Source organism: Lonchura striata, chromosome Z (genome assembly GCF_046129695.1).
Source record: "Lonchura striata isolate bLonStr1 chromosome Z, bLonStr1.mat, whole genome shotgun sequence".
NCBI classification, from domain to species: Eukaryota; Metazoa; Chordata; class Aves; order Passeriformes; family Estrildidae; genus Lonchura; species Lonchura striata.
Genome location: NC_134642.1, coordinates 17,625,243 through 17,642,671, shown reverse-complemented (window position 1 = coordinate 17,642,671; position 17,429 = coordinate 17,625,243). Strand labels below are relative to the sequence as shown.

Here is a 17,429-nt window from a genome sequence, read left to right as displayed (position 1 = left end):
GTTTGGAATTGTTTGGCCTTTTTTAAAATTAAGTGTTCTTTTCATTGAGAAATGAGTTAAGGAATATAAAGCCTCACACCGGAAAAACAGGGCCACCTAAGGAAAGCATTTAGTAACCTGAAAAATAAATTCTGTAAAAATCTCATTACTTAATTAAGTGGATAATAGTAAAAACAAAATTGGCAAATTTTCTGAATCATAAAATATTTAATAAGGTATATTTTGTGGGGGGGGGAATATATTGTATATAAAATTTCAATCACAATATGAAGCGATTTGAATCCTCTCCAAGCTAGCACTGCCTTTAATGCTGTGTAGATGTATTGCCACCAATACAAGACCTACTAAAAGCATACAGTTTAACTAATACAGAAGTGGCTTTTTTAATATGAACTATTTTTTACACAACTAGAGTGTCTTGAATACCCTCTTTAAGTGCAAAAAACACAGATCACTTTACACTAATGCAGCAACAATGCATTCATATTGTTCTCATTAGTCATTAGTAGTCAACTTGCATAAGATACAAGAAAAGCACAATGAAGCTCACAAAAATAGACTAAAAATCAGCCTGTTCTTGCAAAAAAATACAGCATAATAGAAGAAAAAGACAAAAAAGGGATTATGCACACCACAGAATTTGCTGTTTAATCCAAATGGCTTAAGTGCTGAATCTATTTTTTTTTCCTGGTTTTTTTTTTTTGTGGGTTTTTCTTTTGGTTTGGGTTTCATTATTGGGTTTTTTTTTTGTAAATCAAACCACATGGACCAGGCACAACTAATATTCAGGAGGCAGTGTGTAGCTAAAACATAATTATTTTTTATCCCCAACATTGTTTCATTGTTTGACACAATTTACTTTCCTCTGTCCTGAGGTAGTTACAAAAAAACAAATCATAAATTAGGCATCAGCTAGGCCAGTAAGAGCTGAGGCTTTTCTTTTTTCTTTTTTCCTTCTTTAAAAACTATTAGTTAACTGGCCAAAACTACCGTTGATGTTAAAAGACAGCTGAGAATTAGAGTTCTCACAACACCAAGACATGGCTATGAGGGGAAGAGGGTTAGGTGCTTCAAAAAGTGACAATATATTGAGTCCCATCAAGCTGGCTGGTCCACTGCTGAATTTCCGATGTTTATTCCCCTTTACTCTCTATAAAGTCACTGGGAGAAGTACGGAAGGGTCTGAGCACATCATCGTCCTTTACTGTAACCCGGAAAGAACTGGTCCAGTAGTGTCTGCAGGATCTTGTTGGGAGCCATGGTGTAGCCCTTCCCCAGGTCATAGCGGCAGGCAGGGCACGTGAACACCTCGGCTCTGAAGGAGCGCTGTAAACAGCTCTGGGACATACAAACACAGAGAAGTAAATTGTGACAACTTTCTTCTGGACCGACAGCTGAACCAGCAAAAAGTAAGGAATCACTGTAAATCAAAGGCACAATCTGCTGTACTACCAGAAAAAAAGAAGTCTGCCAAGCCCTCTGGTGCCTGATTCCACCCACGACTAACATGTCCTAGCCAAGGAACTCTTCTTTGTGCTTGGGAGGAATTAAATCACTAGTGAGATTTCCCCTTCATTTCTACTAATGCCTTCCCGTAAGTCACAGCCAATCCTTAGCTTCCCTATAGCTTCACACATTGCTATACTTTTCCAGACCTTCATATCAAGGGGAAGATGAATATACCATGTATACTGTTTATGTGGCATCCATCTAACTCCTCAGAATACACCCAGTTTAGCCTCATAGATAGGATAATACAATCTGTAACACATTAGCATCTGTGCTGTTATCCTTACTATGTTACTGCAGACTGATGAGCATCTAACATTTTTTAGGGCAGGGCAGATCTTCTGGCTAAACAGCAACAGCAGCTTAATATCAAACTTCCTTACAACTTTAACTGGATGTTATATTGTATTCTCAACTATGCATTGATATCTTCAAATACTGTGATTTCTGGATTTGTTGCCATTCATCTCTCTTTCTTTTTTTCATGGTTTTCTAATTTCTACAATTCTAAATTTTAACTCCACAATATTTCTTCTGTTTTTCAAAGATACATAATTTTTCTATGTGTGTAGGCCACATATAACAACACCCTGATTTTTACAGGAGTGGTATCTTGTTAAACAGCAACCTTGCATTTCCAAATACTGTACTAGGATGATAATAGTTTGAGTCCTTTTAGGGCCTCGGGCAGAAATACTAGGTATGGCAGGCACCATTCAAATATGCACAATTCAGTGCAGGATTCTGTACACACCAGTGCTACAAAATTAACTCTAGTCTAGATTTGATTCCATGCTTCTTAGATTATCTCCAACTGATCAATAATTTTGAGACACATAAGTAATGTACTCACATTCATGGTCTCCTACCAAACATGAATAATGACAAGATTAACAGAATAACATAACTTTCTCTGAATGAGCCCAAGTAACTTTCTAGGGTATTTATCCTCCACCTTTTCATAACTTTTATTATAAAATCCGGTTTTATGTCTTAACTGTATAAAATTAAATCATTGATATTGTGCTAAAATCTAACCTGTGGACCTAACCAATTCCTAGCACAGCTCCACTGACTACAAAGGCAGGACAGTAATGGTAAAAGTCACTTGTTACGTCTATCAGAAACTATAGGGAACATACTTCCACTCTTTATTACACAAAATTAAGGGGTTTACACATCAAACACTGAATGGAAACTTGTTGCCTGTTTTTGCTCAGAATGTTAAGCAATTATTATTGTCTTTTTAAAATGCTTATGGCTTTGGTGACTGGTGTCTCAGAGCCAAAAAAACAGCCCAGAGCAAGGCAGTTCATTCTTACTTTACAGACGTTGTGGAGGCACTCTGTTGTCACTGGCTGGTAAACCAACTCCTGGCAGCAGACACACATAAAGGATTGTTCCAGTTTCTTCAGAAAATTCTAATGTAGGGCACAGGAATAAAAGAGACAAACTCTATTACAGTTCTCATAAATGCCACTTACTACATAAAGATGAGGTACTTCCAGAAGTTCTTAAGTCCGTCATATCTCTGAGCACAGCTTTCTAGAAGTAATCAGGAAGCAGGTCTTTAATGGCTTTGTTTCCCTGCTCTTCTACAAATTGCAGAATCATATAATCAGAGAATGGTTTGTGTTGGAAAGGACCTTAAACAACACCTATTTCAACCCCCATGCCAAGGGCAGGGAATCTTCCACTAAACCAGGTTGCTCATGGCCCCATCCAGCCTGGCCTTGAACACTTTGAGGGATGGGGCAATATGTTTCTGGGGAACCTGTCATAAAATTATTTTCTGTCTAAACAAAACCTAGTGACTAAAACCAAACCTTTCTTCATGTCTGATTTCTGACATTAGCATAGCATAAAAATACATTTATAATATCAAAGAAAACATGCTCTCTTCAAAAATGAAAATAAATGAAAATGCACTTTTAACTACAGGATGGTTTTTGAGCAAGAAGAGGTCTCTGTTGTGGAGGCATTAACCCATCTCCCAAGAGCAAATTGCACATGCTAGACATTTTCTGGAATACAAGTCTTACAAATAAAACCAATGTTAGCCAGTCTATATTTAGCAAAAGTTCAACAAATAATAGAGGTTTTAAGAAGGTTTCAAAATTTCTCCTAATAATATAAAGAAAATGCGAAGAATAAAAATTACACATGCAACAAACATACTGGTCCTTCCTTAAGAGAAACAAGTACTTCATCCCACAGCTTCTGGTTCATGCAGTCTTCTCTGATCAGCCATTGCTGCTCTTGGGTCAGCTGGAAAGCTTCTCCTTTCCCTCCATCTCCCATCCTCATAGCTTTGGGTGTATTTGTAGGCTCCTCTGTACCTGCTTAAGATGGTGACCATCAGACCCAGTAACAGCAGTGTTAGTCTGAACTAATAGAAGAGAAAGACAAAACTATTTCTAGAAGGAAACATGGATTAATATGGATTACATGCATGGAATGCAGCAAGCAAATTCCTATTCCAACTCATACTGTCTATCATTGTTTTGGATTGCAGCACACAGTTGCACAGAAAAATTTTCATTTTTTTGCAGACCTTGGGAGAAAAAAACACAGTAGGAGCAGTAAAAAGGATTAAGACGCGATTACACTACCACATAATTAAAGAGCATGTGCTTATGAATTTACATTAGTATTCCAAACAGTGTGGTGGGTTTAGTGTAGGCCAAACACCACTGCACCCACTAGAATATACTTATTTATTTCTTGCTGTGAGACAGGATTAGGAGGAAGGCAAAGTAGGCTCAAAACTTGAAAAGGGTATAAAGAAAAATTTATTATCAGTAACTGAAAGAAAGAATAATAAGAATTAGAATAAAACCTTTAGAACACTTCTTCTCTCCCTACAACATTTTTTTCTTTTTTTCTTACTCAAATGTACAGAAATAATTCAGTCAGTTTATTACTTCTATGAATAGTCTTTTTTAGTTTACTTAGGGAGAGGAGCTCTTCTTGTTAATTTATAAAGACTTCTTTATAAGAAAACAGTTGTCTTGTGGCTTTTAATTTTTACGAATAGCAGTTGCCTGGAAAATCTGTAATTGTAAAGTCCCTCGCATTTTTACAGCTTTTCCCAAAACTGCATTTATGGGCCATGTTAATTTATGGGGTATAATTTTAAAGACAAGTTGTTTAAGAGCAAAGATTTTCATTATCTTCCTTTCTGGGAGCAGAGGTCTTCTTCTCTCCCTGGGAGCATAGGGTTGTTATCACTCTTTTTGCTCAAACTTCTCATAGGACTACAGCTAACATCTGCTTACTTTAGCATGAAGGCTTTTGTTCGACATCTACAATTTGAACGATTCATCTCCTCATATTTTTTAATGGATTATAGGGAAAAAAGGGTATGATGTATCAATTATATCTTTTTCATAGCTTTACAAGAGCATTTCAGCCTAGGATTAAGGCATCTCTTTAAATCCCTCCCATCTGGGACTTGACTTCTTTTTACTGACTTTCATGTTTTATATTGTTCTCTCTGTTATCTTCCTTTTCTTTCAGTCGAGAGAGAGAATTAATATTTGTAGGTTTTATTTCCATAATAAAACCAATTGATATCTTGCCCAGGGCCTGCAGATGTGGTTATGTGATTTCTGCTGGGTGGTGGTGGAGCTGTTTGTAGTAGAGGATTTCTTTGGCAGCCGTACTTGGGCGGGGAGCGGTAGGATGTCAGCAGCCAGGCTAGAGCTCAGCAGCAGCACACCACGGGGCCGATGGCTTCCCCGTCCCCTGCCTGGTGGCTGTGGAGGGACTTGAATGGTGGCAGAATCTGGGCTGGGCCAGCCCTGCCCGGAGCCGCTCCCGGGGCCCAGCGGACTGGGCCAGGGTTTAGTCAGGAGGCGCAGCCCGGCCGAGACAAGGGCCGGGACAGCCGTGTAAATTGTTTGCCGGCCGGAAGGGACAGACACCCTCACGGGATTTTTTGTCTTGTTATAGCCTGTGTCTTCACAGAGACGTGTACAGTTTTCTTAGTGGTGCAACAGATGGTTAATTTTCAAAGCTATTTACTGATTGGTATTTTTGTCAGACATGAAGAAAACTGCTAGCAGCTTCTCTTAGAGAGTCGGTTATATGACTACCTCCAATATAAAACCACCACAAACAGCTTCACACTTCTACAAAGATTTCATGGCTTAGTTCATGGCAATTGTAACATGACAGACTTTAATGACGAATGCTGAAAAAGTAAAAAATAAATACCATCATCAATTGTCCTTTTCTGGTTTCCATTACTTTGACTGGTTGGCTCCTGTTTCACAGTCTGCTTTTTAACCTTATCTTTCTTCTCCTTACTAGCCATTGCTTCCAAATAACCTTCTGGATACTAAAATCAAAAAGCACAGATTTAAAACAAGAATCACTTGTTTTACAGGAATAACCAAATACCAAAAGGAATAGCTTCTGAAAGACTTTAGATCCTATGTCTACATAGTAAAATAATTTTAAAATCCTGTATGATAGAGAAAACATTTAAATTAGTACCTATCATTAAGAAAGCACAGTTAAGTCAAAGAACTTAATACACACTGAGTTGTATTAAACTGGCTGTTTGTTATATTTGTGTGTTTATAAACTATATAAACTGGGGAGATGACGGTAAGCTGTAAAATGCATTGTATCATTGCATTGCCAAGAATAGATAATAATTCTCTCCTTCTTTCCATCTTTCATGGATTCTGCAATGCTAAAATTTTCATGTATCAGCTTACATCTATGCCTAAAATACACTATTTATAGAAACTACTCAATCACATGAGGAGAAAAATACATAAAAATGCACCATTTTTTTGGTTTCTCAGACAGACTCTAGTCACCTGTAGAAAAATTTGTTCCAGCCTAAGAATCACAAAACTGGACAACAATTCTGATTTTCCAATCCACATAGACAAATTTACTGCTAGGGCAGAAAGCTTCATTTGCAGTTTCATTGGCTGTGTCACTATTACAGGATTCTTTCTATTTGCTTATAATCTGTTCTGGTTTTTAGTATCAAAAGCTGCCATAGTGAAGTACAAGGAAAAAAGGGAGCTTTAATTTAACTGATTTCTTTCTCAGGATTTTGTTTATTAGAACTAAGAATAAAAACTAACTGAGTCCTGATGCCAACCTGTACGCTTAGACCAAGCTTTTTTGACCGCTCCATTCCTTCTGAAGTCCAAGGTGCAGGTTCAACATCATCTCTCCTCAGAAGATAGCGCCAAACTAAAAATCCACATTTTCCAATTTCTGGCCAGTATTTCACCACCTGAAGAACAATACAAAATTATTGCCATTATTTTATCACAAGTCAAGCACATGCATATTGTCATAATTTAATTATTCAAGAAGAAATGACAAGACTGATTTATACATTATTATTATATACAGAAATTTTTCCCTTAGCTGGGAAATTTCTGTGTTATAAGTACAGTGGTCTTAAAAGGCATATTCCTTTGTTTCAGAAACAAAGAAGTCTTTAAGCAAACAAAAGACTAGGATACAGATGGAAGGACTGAAGAAATAATGAAATAATCCAATTTCAGGGATGAATTGAACTCAATAAGCAGATGCAAAGCAACTTACATATTCAATCTTATATATCCTATTACAGATTATGTTCTATAATCACTGCTCTGAATAATTTCATTTTGGTTAACTTTGCAGAACAAACTAAAGCTGAAAAGCTATAGTAAAGAAAAAAGGAACTATTTCTTTCACGTAAAAATGAAGAATTTGCAGACTAACACATAGGCTTTTAAAAACAGATTAAGAGAAATTTCATATTGTAGAGATCAGAATACCTTGTAAATGCCATCATATCTGTTGCCTTCCTCTGGGGCATATTTGCTGATCCGCCGTCCTTTTGAACTGCGCACTACTCTAACTGGTTTGCCAGCTCTCCAATTCTTTGACTCAGCTCCATTTTTATCATCCAGTGGGGCATCACAGTTAAGGGCCAATGCCCTAGAAAGACATTTCAATTCTTCATAAGCTAGATTGCTTCACCAAACAGAGTTTTGAGAGTTAACATAATTAAGTCATTGACTAATTTTGTTTTATCAAGCAGCATAGACCTTTCAGTATGTTTTTTAGCAGAATTGATGGAAAAAATGAGATCCACACTACAAGGCATGGTAAAAAAAAAAGATGGGAACACTAAATATGTTGTCTAGGTTCCAGATGAAAACTCATGTGAAATTGCTAGAAAACAAACCAATCCTTTTAGACTTAATATTCTTCATTTTTAAAATTAATCCCTTCTTAAATAGAATTGAATAAATTAAAATTTTAATAAAAGGCAAACCTTCTGTGCTGCTATACCCCATCAATAGACTTTAAGGCTTTTTAACGGTGTACACAAAAGTAATGAATATGATGAAAACCACATAGAGAAAAAAGTTCATAATAACCATTCAAAAAATTCTAAATACAATAACTCTCTCACAGGACACATAAAATACCTCAAAGAAGAACTAAGAATCATAATAGCTAATTAAAGCTTTAATTAGCTTTAACTGAAAGCTTCAATTTACCCATAGAGAATCTCCTCCAGAAACCTAGAGCAAGGGAGTATGACCAAGCTGCTACAAGAAACAGTATTTCTACTACCACAGCCTGACATGATGAGATTGAAAGCCCTTCAGAATTTGCCACAACACAAACGACGCATCTCAAAACAGAAGAAATAATATGGGTTATAAACAGACATGATACAAGTGTAGAACCCACATTGTAGAGAACAGTAAGAGACAGGCAAACTATGTCAACATTAAATTTTTTTCCCATATAAAAACAAAACTTGTAAAATTATCTGGACAAGCTAAACCAATACAGATTCAACTACATACAATCACCATAATCTTCTATACTGAAGTACTTGAAAACTTGTATCAAGCTCAGTAAATGAGAGCAGCACATTGTTTTACTCCATGTGCACTAGTGCCTTCACTGCTAAGTAGTTTTTCCTGTGGATTTCTCATTTGCTAAGAGGAGAGAAACGCTGACATTAAGGGGTCCAGCTTTAATTCTGTATCCCAAAACAACTTCATTCTAGTCACTAAATATGCTTGTAAAGCTATTGCTTAAACCTACTTCCATTTTTCTTCCCTCTTTAACCTTGTTCATTTTCACATCCTGTGTGAAAAGAGACAAGATTAAGGACAGACATTAAGAAAGGGACATGTCCCATCCCCCTCCCTTTCACAGCAGCCAAGTCAGGCTTTTCCTCTTTCTCCTCTAGACAGCTTGGAAAAAATCCCTCTCCAGCCTGCCTGAGAGCAGCAGAACACATCTAAGTGCAGAAAGTTCTCAGTGACTCTCAGCATCTCACAGGTGTTCAGAGGTCATTTGTGTAACAGATTAGGAGGGAGTACTCTTTGTTCAGGCCAGCTTTTGGAGGATGGAAAAACACTTCAGGCAGATGTCTAATTCTTCCTCTGGATACATGTTCTCTTTCAAGTACCTGTTTTGATAAAGCTGCAGCCTATTTCCTTGCTTTTCACAGAAAAATATGATGAAAGAAAGGGCTAGCAAAATAGAAAATATTTCTTTTATCATGGGGAAAGGAGCATGCTTTCCTCCTCCTTAAATTTATAACAGAGAAGAAGAGAAGTTAGGTTTCTTTCACTAGAGAAGAAACTTAAGAAAAGAAACACCCAGAATTAGAAAACTTCTGCTCAAGAGTTTTGACAAACTTCTCGTTTAATTAAAACAGAGCCCTCTCAGTGTGACTGCAGAACAATTTCAACCAGAGGCATGAACACAAGCTGCAGCAACAATACAACAATGTATTTCACTTAGTTGAGTGTTCCTTTAAAGCAACAAATCATAAGGCTTGATAAAACATCTCTTAAAAGCAACAGGCTTTGCTGTTTATGAACACAGCATGTACGGAAGAGAAAAAATACAGCAAATTGTTAGTTTTAAATTAAAGCACTACAACCCAACTCTTTGTATTGGAATACCTTTAAATTTTATTTTCAAAACTTACCTATTCATGTGTGTTAATGTCTGATCAAATGAATGTTCTCCAATTCTTTTATTGCCAGAAAGATCTCTACCTCCACTCCCAGTGTAAGTGAACTCATCTCCTCGATCCTGTGCAAGAAGATTATCCTTTGGTTTAACGCTCTAAAGTAAAGTAACTCAATTAAAAGAAAAAAAAAAAAAAAAAAGAAGCAACTTCATTTGTTCTATTTACTCAGAGAAAAACTGTAATCCAGGGCATGAAAGACATGTTTTCAATTTCATTATCACCATCCTACAACAGCTGCACCAGCACAAAACTACTGGTCTAGACGTAATCCCTTCAACAAAAAAATCTGACTAAAAAAATGCCTGAGTTAAAAAATGCCACATCAGCATTTTTTATAAAGCTATTTTGAGAAAAAAAAATAAAAATTGGAGGAACATATTCTAGCAAGCAGCTACTTTCTTTTGAGCTTTCATTGTGTTTATAAGAGTATCATGTTTGTAAAATACAGAATAATTACCTTGGATGGATCACATCAGTAACTTTAGCTTGTGCAAGGAACTCAGTGCTAGTAAGTACATAGAGTGCTGCCTCCTGTACAAAGCAGGTGCTTTAATAAAATAGCAATCCCAGCTCTTCTGTTTCAGTAAGAGTTTAAAATTATTTAGATTCATATTTTGTAAGCTAAAATAATTCTATACGATAGTTGCAATGTAGAATTCTCATTAAATTGAAGGAAGACTGATAAAATCTTTTACCATGAACTGTGAAAACTGTTAAAATCAAAATACTCTCAAGAAAAGCCTGTATTTCTGTTTTCTGTACAAAGTTTGTCACAGGATTTCATATTACTCCTGGGATATTACTGTATTTCCAGAAATACAAAAATATACAGACTACATATAGAGTTAATAAGCTATTTTTTGGAGATGCATATTTGGTATAAAGCATATTGCAATTTAATACAAAAATAATGTTCAAATGAATTTTTATAGCAAAATTCTGAACATCTATGCAGTAATAAAATTCAGTCAATTTCTTACCACTATTAAAAGTCTGACATTATTTAGGATCCAGTGCAAGACTGTTACACATATTTCATGACTGACAACAGCAGAAAAAGAGAAGGTTAGAAAAAGAAACACTGGTTGAACAAGGCCATAAATAAACTATAGAAATTAGGTTCATTTTATTTTGTGTAGGGAAAACCTAGCAGAAATTCAGCTGTAATTATCTGTACATAATAAAATACAAGTGCTATGAAGTTAAAAAGTATACTCAAAACCTAGCAAAGACATGTATAAATTCTGGTATATGCTTTCTTAAAGCTACTTAGTCTACTAAATAAATCTCTAAAAACCAACAGAAACAGAATGTAATTCTATTAAGGCCAGTATATGAAACAACTTTAGAAGAACAACCAGACAAGAACCATTTACTAAGAAAGGATGTAAAATAAATTGTATAAAATATCATAGGATTAGAATTAATTAATTAATTCTGTGATTGTCAAGGCAAACAACAATGCATAGATCACACAAGGATGATCCTGATGGTAATATAAACAAGGATGGATTTGCTTAATGCGTCACAATCATTCGAGCAAATTGCATTTTTACTATGAATAAGCCTGTGACAAGTTCAGAAAAATGTGAAAACATATCTTGGAATGTCACAAATCCAGCATGGCCAGGGTTTTGTAACAACGAAAGAAACATTAACATCTTCATGATGTGGCAGCGTGGGGAAGACCGTTAAGGCAGTTTTTGATATACAAGCAGAACTAAACTGAAACCAGGTGATTTCTTCTCCCTCTTCTTAAAAGATAAATTTGAGATAAATATTGATATAACATATATATAAGAATGTGAAAAAAACATATGAAAGACAGAAACACTTCCTATGAAAGCAAGATGGGGGAAATTATTTATAAGACAGGACATGTTCTTGACAAACTCCTGTTCGTCAGCTACCAGGTTGTTGACAAATCTTCATGAGAAAAAAGTATGGAGTAGGCTTATTTTTTGTCATAACAAAAAAACATAAATCAAGGACAAATTGCTATAGACTTAAGCCCAAAAAACTTCAAGAGACAATACAGAAATGTAACACTATTCCTACTTGCACACTTCCAGGGAAAATGGGTTAAATGTAAATGGCTTAAATGTAAACCCAACAAATTTCCAGCATCTTCAAACAAAAACTAGGTGGTTCTCTGGTGATAGTCTAAACACCAGGTAGTCTAACTGAAAACATTGTGCTTGAAGAGATACTATGGATAGAAGGTCTATGCATACATGCTCACCTCCTGAGCATAACCCACACTTCATGGATTACATTTGCTTCTCCTTAATTATCAAAGTGCTCTGTGCATAAATGAATTACTGGAAATCCAGAGGAAGGAAAATGGAGGATAAAAGGAACAATTACGTAGTATAAATGTTACAGGTCAAGTTACTAGGATCTTTCAACATCCTTCAATATAAGGAAGACTCACCGCTGCTTATAACTAGATAAACTATACTCCTTTTTTTCATATCAGATATATTAGGAAAGAAACCAAAAAAGGATTTCAGGGAACAAAGACAGTTTCTAGAATAGAAGGAAAATGTCAGAGCCTGTTGATCTGGGCTGGATGAAGAGAAATTGGAGAACATTTGAAGCTCTGATATAATAGCAACTATCAAACAGGAAAGGGAGACAGCTCAGAAGAACTCAAAAGTGCTTGTAGAGAATGAAAATCAAAAATGGCAAAAATAAGTGATGCACAGGCCCAGTGTCTAAAGCATAGAATAAATGTGCATATGAAAGTGCCTATGACAAGCAGGAGTGAAATAGGGGCACTGGTACTCCAGAGACATACTGGGACACCTACAGCAGCTACTTTCATTGAACTTATGGTGTTTTACTTTTAAAGTGCAGGATAATGGGGATATTCACAGCTTATTATTTGGGACTATTAGAGAGTAATGACTCATCAAAACAATTTCTCAACAGCTTTGAGGTCTATCTATTTATAATACAGGATCTCCCAGCCACCTACAACAACTTTTAAATGAGAGCCACTATGAGATTGGTAAAACTATTTTTGTCTGAAGAGGATCAGAAAGCAGAACTAAAAACAATGATTCAACAGTTAAAGAAAACATATGGCAAAAGGAGTTATTGATGTCTGTATGTTCTTGAAGAAACAAAACAGCTGAAAAAAAGACCATCAAAACAGTCTTATCTTTTCCCTTCCCTTCTTCCTACATTCTCCCCATTTTCTTACCTTAAAATACATAATTCTGCCACTTCTGCTGTCCACAGCTTAACTCCATTTCCTTGCATCAAAACTGTCTTTCAACAGCTAGTAAGTACTTTGTTACTCTGTCTTCTCTTAATAACTTCTGAATGTCCCTTTTTCTTATGTTGTGTCCATAAAGTTATTTCTTAACTGTCCTGTTTGTAAAGTTTGATCACATTATAGAGCAAATAAAGTTCAGCCACAGTAGCACTGACCCAACATCTCATACTGAGGCACATGAGTGGAAGACAATCCTGGAGCTCTTGTACTACAAAAGCCAGTCAGCCTCAGACAGCCAGTACAAGCAGTCATACTCCACTATTCAATGTTGTTGTAAGTCTAACAGAGAAATAATATAGAATGAAGAAAGTAAGATTCTGAATTCCATTGAATCATTTGACCCCATTATTTCTATGGATTACTTTTATGAACCAGCTGACAGGGACATTAACCACTTCAAGTAGTTAATACTAGATACTAGACTATCAACTATCTCAAGAGAGCTCTCAGTTATTTTCTCTCTCCATTAACATATCCGTTTTCTGCTCAGACTTCAATGCTTGGTTTCAACAGATAATGCAAAATTTGTATTTATCAGTAAGCGGCTATTACAAACACAATCAGATTTTCTAGATGAGTTTCAACCTTCAGTTTGAACCAAAAAAAAAAGTTTATTTGCTTTCTTGATACAAGAAATTCCCAAATGTCATAGATTCATCAATCCCTTATCAGTTTGACCTCAGTAAAATGTAATGAAAAAAGGTGAGTTTGATTATATGATAAAATAAAAGAAAAGAGTACTAAGCCTTTTTAAATGAACTTTTTAAATCCAAGAAAATTATTAACTATCAAGCAATTACATTTGAAAGCATTTTCTTTCCCCAATAGTAGGGATATCTGAAACTGAATCATGTCATCATTCATCTCCGTTAAACTCTATATCCATAAAGCGCTGACAGAATTGGCCTATCTGCCCATTGTGTGATTTATTTTTTATAATTTCATGGTTTAATGCTGCAGTAAAAGGTTCCAATTGAAAAGGAAGGGCTAAAGTACAAATTTCATTTGTAAATCAATAAGAATTCTGTGCATTAAGTGCAGAGCCTGAATACATCATAATTGTTCTTGCTGAGTCTTGCCCACAATTGCCCCTGACAGTAAGAACCTGGCAGTTTCACAGCACATTCCACCACAAAGAAAACATTTCACCATTTTACTGTTCACTAATGTATATGTCTGAACAGTAAGAAAGCTTCAAAGCAGGAAACAGCAGAAGGTGGCTAACTGGTGATTGAAATAGGGCAACATTTTAAAAGATTAAAGTTCTAGTTAACTACTATATGTGAATTATTTTCTGAGGTTTTTCTTACTCCTTTCCATCCACTGTCCAAAAATGGTGGATTACTAGGCTTTTAAACTGAACATTAATATATAAACAATTCAGGCTACCCACTGTGGATTCATTATCTTTTGTTCCACTAAAAATCTGTTCTGACTTGGAACCAGGTTTGCCAAAGACAGAGAGCTATTTCAGGTCAAAGACATTTTCCTGTAGAGGGAGTTTATTTAGGAGATATAACAACTTTTAGAGATAGCATTTTAAAATTATGATTATCTTTGGCTATCAGTTGGAGATCTAAAATTAATTTGTTTTTTGAGGGAAAAAAATCCTGCAATCCGTATGACTAATTTAATTAGCCTACTATAATTCTAGTTAAAGCAACACATTTAAAATCTAAAATATGTGCATTTCATATTAGACATTAATTTCATTAAGTGGTTTGTGAATGCTACATTCCAGGCAGTGAATGGTATAAAATATCAACAAACCTAGACAATGAGTATATTGCCTGGGGTCCCTTTTGAGTCCTTACAGTCATTATCTTTTGAAGCTTCAGAATCTTTTACAAGAAGATGCGACTGCTCAGACCAGGTATTATTCTCCAAGAGATTCTGAATCTCAGTTCAGAGATTTCCCACATGATCCTATGCAAAATAACACTTAGAGAAGAAACAATTGTTGTTTGGATTAAACTAGAGCACACTACACAGTTAATTTACCATCTTTATGACACTACCCCAACCCAGCAGAAACATGAATCTTGAGACTTTTGACAGTAAACAGTAGTTTCAAATTGATACATAAAAACAATGACACAAAATAAGAGGGCAAGTTTTCAACACAAAAGTTAAACTTCTTCTGCTGCTTGATCTGATGAACAGACAAATCAGAATATGTTGGTCATGAACACTGTGACTGCACAATTAGTGCTATTGTCCAGTATCTAGTGTGTAATTATTAATCTGTTCTGAAATAATTCTTAGAGTATAAATTACTGAAAGACTTCTCAATTTCTTCAGGTAATGCTCCTATTATGGTTATTATCAAAGCAATACTATCAAAGAGATCAGTAACATTAACATATTCAAAATAAAAGCTTACTAAAGGTAAGCCATGTAACTTGTCACTAGAATTCCAAGTTATCCATTTTTCAGGAGAGAGATTAATGTGCAAATATTTCTGTGCATGCAATTAGAAATGAGGATAAAGCATCATGTACAAAACAAATTCACCCAATGCTCATTTTATAAGCTATGACTGTACCTGTTCTCAGTGTTGAGGGTAGATCTGACAGAACTGATAAAACTTGTTATTAATGAGCACTCCAATACATCCAGAATATCCAAACTTCAGTAAAATTGGAGTAAATTCTGGGTGTCTAGGATTATAAGTTTCTACAGGCATGGCATAAAAATGTCACGATCTGAAACTTAGACGATTAACTCAGTTTCCTGCAGTGTAGATTTGTAATTACTTTACCCCAGTGTGGTTTTGTTGATTTAAAGCAATAGGAAGAGCATTAAGATGGCACACATTATCAGTGTGCCTAAATAGTACATACAATTTATGAAAAGTATAATACTCCTCCAAATTTATTTCTCAATTTTATAAAAGATATGCTTACATACAAGCATCTTTGTTGCACCACTGAAATTCAATTAAGAGTCACCTCTTTTTTTTGTTACTCATACAATAAAATGAATAGATGTGAGCAGAGATTTTTATGTGTATATTTTATTTCAAATAAATAAATCTCAAATTTCACATCTCAAATTAATTAGATACTGTACTTAGAATACATATAAGTACAGGACTCAATTTTTCTGTGCATGTTCTGACAGGAGTTTAATCTCAGCCTTTTTAAAAAAAACAGGGAAAATAAAAGTAATTGGAAGACAAACTTGGCACATGAAAGAAGAGAAGAAAAACTAACCTCAGTAATGTAACTGGGACAAAAAAAAACACCCTTGTATTATTAGTTTAGAAAAAAGAAAAAATCTGACTTTAATGTAGGTTTGTAGGGTATTTTCTGCAACATTTCTCTTCTACTATGCCTTTTCAGATTTATTTATGTCTTTCAGGCTATGACAGTGCTTAGGTGTCTACAAAACCACATAGTCACAACATCACTTAGGTGAATTGAAAAGATATGCAAAGGATTCAATTAAATTTACCAAATATTTTTAATTAAATAATTACCAGCTCAGAAATAAGGGGACATCAGTATCACCAAAAAGAATAAAAATAGGAGTCTGCAGCACCCCAGTACAGCAGATACAACTACTGTGAAACAGTGTTCTTAGGGTCTGAGAGCCTGGGCTGGGATAGACACTAAGGACACCATATCCAAACACCAAGTACCTCCTCATGCCACTTGTTCAATTAGAGACACACATTCCTTCAGAGGCAATATTCTGCAGCAGCAGCAGCAGCAGCTGGTAGATGCTGTTGGCAAAGAATATAGTACATTCTGATGCTATTTCATTCATATGCTTTTTTTTACTTCAGTGCCCTTTTCCTTGTGGTTGACAGCTATGTGTGTTTTAAAAAACCAAGTTGCTTACTGCATTATCCTTCACCTGATCCATGATTCAATATTCCACCTGATGGACTGGAACTGCAGGAAGGGATGTACCTTGTGCACACATTACTTAATTGAAGAAAACTGACATCTCTTAATAAATAAATGTTGGACAGCATCACAAGATGAAAATTGAAAGCAGTTACTCTTCTGTTTAGCAGCATAACTGCTTTTGTTGCTTTATTTAGATGTTAACACCAAAGTAGAATTTTTTCCCAGCACGTTCAGGGATCATAGTACTAGATTCTGAGAAAGAATCTGAGGAAGCTAAGAAGTTCTGAAAGTGCTCATTAGCAGGATCCAAGAAACTTCAGAACTTCATAGTACCAAGTAAGCCACACATATTTTATTCTTGTTTCATTAAAATAAATGTATCACATAATTGGAAATACTGTTTGGAATGTAATTAAATTGTGACAAAAGCAGAACATAAAACATATTATTTGCACACAATTGCACTATCGGATTTTCTGTTACATTCAATTCAGACTCCAAAAGTATACTGAAATGTAACTACCCTAAACAATGTCAAATCCGGTGGAAATGGACATTTTGCTTTAATGTAGATCCGAGCGTAGGCATTCTTTAAGATTCGGTGAGATTTTTCTCTCCGAAATACTAAGAACTACTTAATTTTATCCACGTTCATATCTGCCTAAACATTAGTTTTAGATAAAACACCAAATACAACTCTGTGTTTACAGACATTGATACATTTGATGCATTAGAACAGCAAGACTAT

The 17,429-nt window shown here is 35.3% G+C and overlaps 1 protein-coding gene across 3 annotated transcripts in view; it reads right to left on the bottom strand.

The window, feature by feature from the left end:
* Positions 1-187: 187 nt before the first annotated feature.
* Positions 188-17,429, bottom strand: part of UHRF2 (ubiquitin like with PHD and ring finger domains 2) — a 76,113-nt gene continuing 58,871 nt past the window's right edge. Inside the window, exons 10-16 of one of the 3 annotated variants that reach the window (XM_021531691.3) lie at positions 9,497-9,603; positions 7,308-7,470; positions 6,635-6,772; positions 5,728-5,851; positions 3,688-3,851; positions 2,994-3,054; positions 188-1,338 (exon numbers count right to left, since the gene is read on the bottom strand). In XM_021531691.3, the coding sequence (XP_021387366.1) occupies positions 1,280-1,338; positions 2,994-3,054; positions 3,688-3,851; positions 5,728-5,851; positions 6,635-6,772; positions 7,308-7,470; positions 9,497-9,603 (816 nt within the window). In that variant the 3' untranslated portion in view covers positions 188-1,279. Of the gene's footprint in view, positions 1,339-2,831; positions 2,931-2,993; positions 3,055-3,687; positions 3,852-5,727; positions 5,852-6,634; positions 6,773-7,307; positions 7,471-9,496; positions 9,604-17,429 lie in introns of all 3 variants that reach the window. The other 2 variants (XM_021531690.3, XM_021531689.3) reach the window with 2 other exon arrangements.